The sequence below is a fragment of the Mauremys mutica genome, chromosome 11, assembly GCF_020497125.1.
Source record: "Mauremys mutica isolate MM-2020 ecotype Southern chromosome 11, ASM2049712v1, whole genome shotgun sequence".
Lineage (NCBI taxonomy): Eukaryota > Metazoa > Chordata > Testudines > Geoemydidae > Mauremys > Mauremys mutica.
This window is the reverse complement of record NC_059082.1, coordinates 86,383,462-86,395,057: the sequence shown is the minus strand read 5'-3', so window position 1 is coordinate 86,395,057 and position 11,596 is coordinate 86,383,462. Positions and strand designations below refer to the sequence as shown.

At 39.6% G+C, this 11,596-nt stretch overlaps 1 protein-coding gene across 1 annotated transcript in view; it reads right to left on the bottom strand.

Moving 5' to 3' along the window:
- Window positions 1–194: 194 nt before the first annotated feature.
- Window positions 195–11,596, bottom strand: part of UNKL (unk like zinc finger) — a 147,927-nt gene continuing 136,525 nt past the window's right edge. The window contains exons 14-18 of the mRNA XM_044980315.1: window positions 10,841–11,071; window positions 9,655–9,857; window positions 6,891–7,145; window positions 3,117–3,280; window positions 195–1,735 (exon numbers count right to left, since the gene is read on the bottom strand). Coding sequence (XP_044836250.1) covers window positions 1,732–1,735; window positions 3,117–3,280; window positions 6,891–7,145; window positions 9,655–9,857; window positions 10,841–11,071 — 857 coding nt within the window. The 3' untranslated portion in view covers window positions 195–1,731. The remainder of the gene's footprint in view (window positions 1,736–3,116; window positions 3,281–6,890; window positions 7,146–9,654; window positions 9,858–10,840; window positions 11,072–11,596) is intronic.

The window sequence follows — 11,596 nt, the reverse complement described above, 5'->3', positions numbered from 1 at the left end:
GCATTACACAAGTTCCTCTTCTCCGCCTCCTCCCCCTCCCTCCCAGCGCTGCGTCTCCATCCCTCCCCCTCCCTCTCAGAAAGTCCTAAGCACAAAGTGCTGGGAGGAAGGGGGGAGTGGGGATGTGCCATGTCTCCGCTCCTCCCCCTCCCTCCCCGAAAGTCCTAAGTGCTGCCAAACAGCTGTTTGGGGGCGCTTAGGACTTTCGGGGTGGGGGGAGGAGCAGGGATGTGGTGTGCTCCGGAGAGGAGGTGGAGTGGGGGTGGGAAGAGGTGGGCCTGGAGTGGAGCAGGGACAGGAAGAGGCAAGCCTGGAGCATTCCCAGCAAAGTCAGCACCTGTTCTTCTCTGGGGAAGCTGCCATTGCTGCGAAAGTGCTTCCTAGCATCCTTGCCTGCAGCAGGCTGTGCCTGTGTGGGTAAGCTAGGGGCACTTCCCAACCACAGTACAGTACTGTACAGTATATAATGCCTTTTGTCTGCCCCCAAAAAATTTCCTTGGAATCTAACTCCCTGCATTTACATTAAATCTTATGGGAAAATTGGATTCGTTTAACATTGTTTCACTTAAAGTTGCATTTTTCAGGAACATAACTACAACGTTAAGTGAGGAGTTACTGTAGTACAAAAATATTTCAAAATTTCTTAAGTAATGAACTGAACATTGACACACATGGCCACATTTCAATCTAATTTGGATTTATTTCACTAAAATCTGCTAAGAATATTAGTTAACTATGTTAGCAAAGAGCTAGAGAATGTTGTTCCACATTCTATAATGGATGTAATAAACCACTGTCTGATATCAATTGCATTCTTTAAAACATTTAAAATAATTTATTCCTATAGTACACCACTTTCTAATTTGGTCACTGATAAAAATTCTTACCTACTCACTTTTAGTCCAAAACGTTGTTAATGTTCAAAAAAAGTCTTTGGCAAAGACTCCACAAGTGTAGAAGTCCATTAATACTCACAGCAAAGCATAGTGATTCAAAGTGCCACTAAAAAAAAAATGTAAACTGGTTCTACTTCTATGATAACAGAATCATCTTTCAGGAGACAAATATATTGTATATTGAAATACCTTATTACTTATAATTTCATTTTCAGCAATGTTGAGAGAAAACATTAAAAATTATGTGAAAAATGCATCAGGCCATATTATGAAACTCAACCTTAAAACCTGTTTAAAAATGTTCTACAATTATCTTCAGACTATTGTGTTTGTAAATTACTTTTTAAGAGCTCCTGTTCCAAATGTAAATCCATCATGGGTTTTATCTTCCCTCCCTCATTCTCAAAAGATCTCCATGTTCTCACAGTTTGATAGAACAAGGTAATGATGATTCTGTAGATTTTATTTTTACAATAAATGTAATCTTATGTGCTTGTTTCTGCTAACTCAAGGCCTAGTCCAAAGTCCGTATAAATCAATGAAAGCACATTGACTTTAGGGGGTTTTGGATTGGGCTCTGAATTCTTTAAACACTGATACAAAGCTCAAAGATATTTTTCAAGATCATAAATACAAATTAGCATATATCTTGTTTCTATTGCAATGCATCTGAACAAACTTCAGAAATAATTTAAACTCTTTGCTGGTCATATGAATGCACTTCTTGTTCATTAATGTATTAATTAATAGGAATATACACATTATGTAACACAGTGGTAGGTCTTTAACGGGAAAGAAAAGTAACACCACAGGTAACTCTTCCCTACAAGAATAGTTAACTTTAAGGAAAGTAACAAGATAGTGTTAAGATACAATAATCAACTTCTCCTAAACTGCATACTCCTAATCATCAGCATTAAATATGGACAACAGCTTTTTAAAAAAATCATTACAACAAAGCACCATTGTCTGAAAAAATATTTAAATAATTTTAGCGCTAAACCCAAAGGTGTATTGTATTTATTTATGTAAAAACAAAACCTAGTATCTTTCGTCCATTGCAAGGTATTATTTTGAAATTCTATTACAGAAAGTTGAGAATTTTAATTATCATCAATTGTCCTGTACAGAATTAGGTGGTATAAATTGTTTGCAAACTGTTTCCTTCACGTATTTTGCAATTTTATTGGGTGCAAGGCACAGGCACTTGGTAAAAGTGGCTATGGATTATATCAATTCATGATAGGTAATCACACAGATTAGGAGTTATACAAATGCTTTCATTAAGACTACAAAAATCCAACTTGGGGCAATATGCAAATGCACAGTGGTTTAAGAAAACTGGTTTGTTTCACAAAATAAAAAAAGTATTTGAATATTTACGCATGTGTCTCTTTCAATGTCACTCTCTGCTAGTATACTTATAAATACTATTAGTTTGCAGTTGACTTAAACTGTAAAAATTCTAGGCAAGTTCTCATTTATATGTAACTGTTCATTTAGTAACTACTAAAGCCAAAAAATGAAATTTAACTATACTATACTATCATAATATGATTTAACAGTAAATCTGATATAAATATTTTAAGTTCACAGTACACACGCAAAGCTTCATACCGCATATTAAAAAAATAAACATTAAAACCTAGAAAGCAGGTTAAACCAATTTATAACAATCTCTAACAAAAAACAGTTAGCAAAGTGCTTTTACAGGAATCAAATTTCTTCAAATAATCAAGTAAACAGTAGTGTTAGACTGATTCAGAAATACTGGCAAAGGATTACAGCACACCATAAACATGGTGAGGGGTAAGGTCCTCCCATCAAGAAGTATTGTATTTACATGAGTGTCTTACATTAATGCTAATGGAAGGCACGGACATAAATTCCCCAATTCATGCATTGTGAGTACACACCTGTAAGAAGTGATTATGCTGTAAGTGAACCTGAGTAGCTTGTGCACCAGGAATGTAAGTGGAAAACTGAAAAGGGCAGGTGGGGAAAGAAATAACCATGGAACTTTAGAACTTCATTAATAGAATTCAATACATAAAGGCAGCCAAACCACATTTCCTATAGTAAAAATAACTAAAATATCTTATAAGGTCAAAATGGAGATCAGTCTAGCACTAGTAAATGGATTAATTACTACAGATATAATTCTTATCTAAAATACCAGAACATAAAATATATTTAGTTAATTAACATGATTATAAGTACCATGACTTTTCATCACCATTTCTTTTTTTCGTCTTGCAGCAAGGACATTCCTGTTTAGCTGCACAGTGTTCACAAAGTACATAATGCTGACATGGCTGCAGGATTACACTACGGTCATGTTCTTGGCATACAACACACTTCTTTGAATGAAGTTGGAAAATTACCTGTAGAAAGAAAATTGCTCTCAATAAAAATTCCAGTATGTAATGTCTCAGTGACTGCTGTATCCATATTATTTGATAAATTCTTACTTCAATAACACTTAATCTTCTGTTGGTACAATTAATAGCTAGTTCAAGCACCAGAACAGGGTAAACAGAACTGAGAATAGCCTATAAAGCAATAACGTGTTCAGGAAGGACACAAGTGCAAAACAAGCTGTGGCTCAAATTTTTCCCAGCAGAACCAAAACCTGGATGAGTAATACCAACCGAAACTCAGGCCAGGTCTACACTACAGACTTATATCAGTATTACTACATCGCTCAGGGGCACAAAAAATCCACAGCCCCGAGCAACATAGTTATACTGACCTAACACCCTCAAGCCCCTACTGGGGACTTGGATTAACTACGCTGACAGGAGAAGCTCTCCCATCGGCATAGGAGCATCTTCACTAAAGTGATAGAGTGACACAGCTGCACCACCGTATTGCTGTACATGAAGACAAGCTCTAAAACTGAGAAGACTGAGCATTTGTCCTTTTGAGAGGTTGGTCTGCCACTGTGAATATCAACAATTCAATCTGACACATTTCCTTACAATGCATGTAATTTGCATCAGTCAGAGTGGAGACCTCCTAGATACACAACATAATACAAATCTGCTGATCAAGACTTTGGGGAAGCTATTATGCTGGCAAATAAATGTGGTTGCCACAGCAGAAGGATTAAAAAAAATAAATCTTTGACCTAATTGTTCTATGTAACTCCAACTGTCTTCCCTCTCACTTTACTGGTTGTAGATCATCATCCAAAGAAGGTGAGCTGTGAGTCTGAACTTGTTGAAGTGTGTGCTTATAAGCCACTGTGTTTATAATCTTTTGTTCTCAATTATCAAGTACTGCTAACCCACAGAGAGTAGTCTACAAGAATAACCCTCTTCTTCCTCAAAGCCCCTTGGAAACTCTGGTTCCACTGATGTCTGATACAAGACCATCAAAACAAGTTCCCAAAGTAAACAAAACTCTTCTTATCCTCTTTTTACTAGCACTAGCTTGTTTTGCTGATCTTGTCTACTCCTTGCTAGTGTTTGGTTAAGAACATAAGAATGGTCATACTGGTCAGACCAATGGCCCATCTATCCTGTCTCTAATAGTGGCAAGTGACAGCTGCTTCAGAGGTAATGAAAAGAGCAGGGCAATTTTGAGTGATCCATCTCCTGTCATCCAGACCCAGTCTCTGGCAATTGGAGGTTTAGGAACATTTGGAGCATGGGGTTGCATTACTGTCCATGTTGGCTAATAGCCATTTATGGACCCATCTTCAATAAATTTTTGAATCCAGTTATGCTTCTGGCCTTCATAACAGCCCATGGAACAAGTTCAACAGGTTGGCAGTGAATTATGTTTGTTTTAAGCCCACTGCCTGTTAATTTCACCAGGTGACTCCTAATTCTTGTGTTTACATGAAAGGGTAAATAAACGCTTCCTTATTCACTTTCTCAACACCATTTGTGATTTTTATAGACCTCTATCATATCCCCCCTAAGTCATTCCTTTTTTAAGATGAACAGGACCAGTTTCCTCCTATGGAAGCTGTTCTATACCCATAACTGTTTTTGTTGCCCTTCTCCGTACCTTTTTCCAGTTCTCATACATCTTTTTTGAGATGGGGCAACCAGCACTGCTGACTGTATTCCAGAATACCATGAATTTATATAACGGCATTATGATATTTTCTGTCTTATTATAAAGATTAAGATTCTGTCACATGTATTTTTACTATAAGTCAGGGACAGGTCGCAGACAATAAACAAAAATTCACAGAAACCCACAACCTGTCTGTGACTTTTACTAAAAATACCCTGTGTGGGGAGGGATTAATAGTTGAGAGTGCTGCTGGGGGCTGACCTCGAGCAGCTGCTCCAGCCCCAAGGGGGCTGACTCAATCCCATCCACTCCTTCAGATGCTGCTCTGGCTGCCACAGGGCTGACAGCTGCTCCAGCTCTGCCACTGCAAAAGTCACAGAGATCCCAGAAAGTCATGGAATCCAGGTGACCTCTGACAGAATCGTACCCTTACATATTATCTATCCCGTTCCTAACATTGTTAGTTTGGTTTGTTTGTTTGTTTTTTTGACTGCTGCTGCACAATGAGCAGATGCTTTTAGAGAACTATCCATGAGGACTCCAAGATCTTTCTTGAGTGGTAATAGCTAATTTAGACCCCATCATTTTGTATGTGTAGTTGTGATTGTTACCAATGTGCATTACTTTGCACTTATCAACATTGAATTTCACCTGCCATTTTGTCGCCCAGTTAGTCAGTTTAGTGAGATCCCTTTGCAACACTTCAGTGTTAGCTTTGGACTTAACTATTTTGAGTAATTTTGTATTGTCTGCAAATTTTGCCGTCTTACTATTCATCCTGTTTGCCAGATCATTTATGAATACATTGAACAGCACAGGTCCAAGTACGGATTGAATCATGCTTGTCAACACCCTCAAAGAATTCTAATATATTGTAAAGGAAAAACATGCCTCACCAAAAGCTGTACTGACTCTTCCCCATGTCATGTTTATCTATGTGTCTGATAATGTTGTTCTTTACAACAGTTTCAACCAATTTGCCCAGTTACGTCTCCATATCTGGTACATTTTCTTTTGTCAGATTTTTGAGCCGTCATTCATGAAGACAGTGGCTAATTCTTATTTATGTTCTTCAGAAATTTCAGTGTTGGGGGTCAAAGGGCATAAAAATATATATAACTTTTGTTCAGATTTTCTTTAGAATTTTTTAAGTGGAAGTCTGAAATTGTGTTCTGGCTGCCATATCCTCTGTTCATCTCAGAATTTCATCCATAAACTTTAATAGTCTTCTTTAGTTACATGGTAGAAAATGAAAAATTGGTTACAGTAGTCTGAAAAAAAGGTTGCTATGTTCTGTTTTCTGAGACATGTGTAAGGTCACCAGACTTGCAGAAGAAAGACTGCATCTTTAAAATGTAATTGTCATCTGTGATTAGGCCATCTTCATATTGCTAAATTACAGATTATATATAGGCCAATTTAAAAAAAAGAGTAGCCTCTAATTTTGCACACATAATCAATTATAAGATCATACCAAGAGAGATCAGAAATGAACTAAACTAACCTCCGAGATAACAATATACCACTTGAAAGGAAAGCAATTTCTTGTTTTAAATTTATATTTACTTTACCATCACTAGCTGCCCACCTCACCTCTTCCACCCTAGTTTGCATGCAGAGATGTCAGTTTCTAAATAGGAGACTTCACTACACACTCTCCAGATATTTAAAGCTCTTTATTTACATAGCTTCTCTTTAGTGCATTGTAGTTAAAAGCATGTTTTAATCTCTTTTTTCTCACTGAAAGATATCTGAAGTTACTTGCCATTCTTGTTACAGCTGAGCACCAAAATAAAAAAGAAAAAATCAGTTGCATTGGGAAAATTTAAACTATGGCATTTTTCAGACCAAAATGGTATTTAGATTTAACATTATATCAGTTTGAAATGAAACTCTGAATCAGCAATACAATACTGTTAAACTGCCTATTTTAACTAACAATATCCACAGTACAAACACACTTACCCCATCTACTGTTTCTAAATCTAAACGCAGTTGGTTTTGTAAAGACTGAAGCTTTGGTAATGGTATCTTTTTTATATCGCCATAGCTTTTCATATGGAGTACTGTAGTGGACAGACACATATCAAATTGTTCCTGCAGCTTTTTAAATTTATTTTCTAAGTCTTCTTTTTTCCGAAGAGCTAGTTTTTTGTCAGCATCTGCCACTTTAGCACGTTCCTTTGCCTCTTGGGCCTCTTTTTGCCATGCATCACATGCCTGGGACAAAAACATTTGCAGAAAGTTATAAAAGTATTTTGTAAACTAAGAACACAAGCGTAACTATAAAAGCCCTCAAGATACATGCAATACTTACCTTCAGCTACAATATGATCTTGCTGTCCCCATCACTTTCCCTTATTCCCACCACCCATTGTTTATCACTTCCCTTTGTTTTTTGTCTTAACTTAGATGTTAAGCAAGAATGCCATATCTACTTGTCTGTAAGTCTCTATGCACATTTATGGAGCTGTATATATAAAAATAGTTCATAATTTGATGGCAAAAGACAATAAAAACCTAAAAATACAGTATAGTAAAACTACTCTATTTATTATCTTTCAACAGCAGAAAAAATTAGAACTGTTGTGATCAGTGCAAATATGCCAGGAGACGGAAAAGAACAGAAAAAGCCCTTTACTACCCACCCTCAAATGCACCCGTGGAGAAGCCAGGCAGATGTTAACACTAGCATCCTGAGTGCTAGGGAGCTAGCTAAAATGTCCAGCTATGCCCCACAGCCCGAGCCATGTACTAGTTGTGTCCAATCTCACTCCAATCTGACACTAAACTGGGAGGAGTGGTAGATACGCTGGAGGGTAGGGATAGGATACAGAGGGACCTAGACAAATTAGAGGATTGGGCCAAAAGAAATATGATGAGGTTCAACAAGGACAAGTGCAGAATCCTGCACTCAGGACGGAAGAATCCCATGCAACGCTACTGTCTAGGGACCAAGTGACTAGGCAGCAGTTCTGCAGAAAAGGACCTAGGGGTTACAGTGGACGAGAAAATGGATATGAGTCAACAGTGTGCCCTTGTTGACAAAAAGGCTAACGGCATTTTGGGCTGTATAAGTAAAAACACTGCCAGCGGATCGAGGGATGTGATTGTTCCCCTCTATTTGGCATTGGTGAGGCCTCATCTGGATTACTGTGTCCAGTTTTGGGCCCCACACTACAAGAAGGATGTGGAAAAATTGGAGAGAGTCCAGCGGAGGGCAACAAAAATGATTAGGGGGCTGGAGCATATGACTTATGAGGAGAGGCTGAGGGAACTGGGATTATTTAGTTTGCAGAAGAGAAGGAAGGAAGGGGGATTTGATTGCTGATTTCAACTACCTGAAAGGGGGTTCCAAAGAGGTTGGATCTAGACTGTTCTCAGTGGTACCAGAAGACAGAACAAGGAGTAATGGTCTCAAGTTGCAGTGGGGGAGGTTTAGGTTGGATATTAGGAAAAACTTTTTCACTAGGAGGGTGGTGAAGCACTGGAATTGGTTACCTAAGGAGGTGGTGGAATCTCCTTCCTTAGGAGGTTTTTAAGGTCAGGCTTGACAAAGCCCTGGCTGGGATGATTTAGTTGGGGATTGGTCCTGCTTTGAGCAGTGGGTTGGACTAGATGACCTCCTGAGGTCCCTTCCAACCCTGATATTCTATGATTCATTTCTGTATGCTACTGACATTCTGAAGCAGGTATTGGAGGGTAGACATGCCACCAGTTGCTGAAACAGCAGCAGCAGAGGTAACTGTTGAACATGCTCCATAAAGCCATTCTGTCTGTTTGTGTCTGTCTATAAAAGCAGAATGATTTAAGGGAAGTGTAGCAGGGTGGCCCCTGCTCCGGGGCTTTAAGGGGTTAAAAGTGGCCTGACAGAGCTGAGCTGATTGGGGAAGTGGCTACAGCTGGGGGCCACACCCCAAACTAAGGAGCAGGGCCTTATAAAAGGCAGGGAAGCTAGGAGCCCAGACAGTCTCTCTTCTGCTTTCAGAGAGAGATGGGCCTAGCTGCTGGGAAAGAGAGACCAGGTACCTGAGTGCAGCAGGGCTGGGGAAGGCTGAGGAGCCGGGGAGCTCCAGCCTAGAAAGCCCCAGGCTGCGGCCTAGGAGTGGGCCGATAGGTACTGTGGGTTGCAGAGGGCGGCCCAGGGGTAGGACAAAGCAGCAGGTCCAAACCCTCCTTGCCAGGGATGAGTTGGCTGAGACTGCAGTCTGCCCAGAGTGGGGGGCTAGACAATGACTGGCAGTAGCCATACACTGAGGCAAGGTAGGGATAGAGGGTGAGGGTTACCTAAGGAGGGGAGACCCAGAGAGACGGGGGTTATTGCCAGGGGGCAGCACCCCAGAGAAAGGGGCACCGGGTCCAGGGAGGGACACGGGGGCCAGACGAACAGGTGGATCACTGGCCTGCAGAGGGCGCTCCGGCGCTGGACAGAGCTAATTCCATGAGTCACCAGCAGGAGGCGCTGCAGGGGTGAGTACCGCCCTGTTACAGGAAGTAACAAGTTGGATCTCTCTCGGCTGCTATTGATCAGTCTCCTTCAGGCCTCCAGCACAATTTAGACATGAAAAGCCAGAATTCAGGATTAATGATTTGGAAAAATGGAATAAAACCCCTACATTCAAATTACAATTAAAGATGCCTTGGTAAAAATAAAGACAATAAGAAAGTGATCTTATTAGAAGTTATTCAGGAAACAAACCTTAATTTAGTGTCACCGTCATTACTGTACCTGCTTTACTTGTTGCCAAGAATCTTCCCATCGTTTTATTTTTTGATTGGCATCATCAAGTTCCTGTCTAACGTGAGCTAATTCACTTCCACTGGTGTTTGAGTTTGTTGAGGGTATAGTACTACTGTTCAATATTGGGGATGGACTAGGAGAGAAACTCCCAGTTACGAAGTCCCAAATGCTCCCTGTAACACCATTTAAACCTGCCAAACATAGGACACAAAAATAAACACGTTGCACACCTCCAATAAAATGCACCACATGGGGAACTAGACAATTAGATAAAAGCACTAAGCAGTTATATTTTTTTAGCTGCAAGATATGTAATAACAGTTCCACATATGTTCAGAGATGCAGCATTAAGCAAAAGATTTTTTTTAAGTACTCAGAGCATTCCGGCAACCTCATTGTGTGTGGGTTTTTGTTTGTTTGCTTTCACAAAAAGCACAGCCCTGAAATGGGAACACTAGGAATCTCTTTCTATTCCAAAAAGTAGTTGTTGCCCCAAAATCTCATATTTTCAGCTTCAGCTCTCTCACATTCTCTGCTCTGGATTGTAATTCACACTATTTTTTGTAGCTAGAATGTTCTCCAACTAAGGTGCCAAGTGCCCTCTCTTCTCTTTCAAATCCCTCTTTAAAACCCACCATTTCCAGGAATCCTTTGTTCCTTCCTCCATTGTCAATAATCTCTCCTCACTTTCCCTTCCCTGAACTTTGTCCTATGACTTATGTTTACTTTTCTGATTAGTCTTAGGCTATGTCTAAACTACACAGCTTTTAGCAACCCAGCTGTGTTGCTACAGCCATGCCGCTAAAAGTTGCGCAGTATAGCCTCTGTTTGTCGGCTCTCCTGCCAACAAAGCGCTGTTCACACTGGCGCATGTCGTCGGCAAAACTTTTGTCTTTCAGGGTTGTTTCTTTTTTAAACACCTCTAAAAGACAAAAGTTTTGTCGTTCTATTGCCAGAGTAGACATAGCCTTAGATAGGAAGCTGTTTGAGGTATGAATCTCTTACTCTATTTGTAAAGAATAGGATAAATTACTTATTTATAACAATAATGAAACTTTGACTTCCAGATGAGATATCACAGGAAAGGTATACAGACTTCAGCTGAAAATCTGTTTGACTTGCCATGGACTCCCTTTCTATTATACACAAAGGATTAACCATTCACATGACTTACCTAAAGAGTTATGAGAAGAGGCTGAAGTGCCTAACATACTATGTTCTGATTTCAAAGGCTGAGTCTGCTGTTGGTGAGGAGCCATAGTGGATGAAATAAAAGACTGAGACAACGACTGTGAAAGAGAACTGAGTGGAGAGGTTGAAAGGGAAGATGATGAATGTAAAGATGAGGAACGAGCAACAGAACCTGGAATATTGACAGGAGCTGAACTTCCCAGTAACCTTTGACCTATATAAAGAAAAATACATTTTTGAGTTACAAAGCAACACAGTAGGATTTCTCTAACCCCATCCTCATAGGAAAAGATTAATCAGTTATCTTACTTTTGTAAACAACCTGTATTATGTGTAAGTGCAGACACTATGCATGTTCAATCCCACGGCCCACTGAAGAGCCACTTAGCCCACCTCCCAAACATACACAAGAGGTTCCTATGATGAAAGAAAACTTGGCCCTTTGTAGAATTATTTCAGTAAAAATCTGAATAAGACTGGAAGACTTAATGCACCACATTCCAGAATGCCCTCCAAACAAAGATCTCAAAGTAATTTACAAACATTATAAAACTCAGCCTCACAATCCTCCATGTGAGGTACATACGGAAATTTGCAGGAATCACACCACTCATCACAAAGATGTAACCACCCCTAGCATGGAATACAGCAGACAGCAAAACTTCACCACAGTAAATAAGGAAGAATATCAGTAACAGGAGTTCAAGTAGGTACAATGTATTTGGCCAAGTTGGAATTT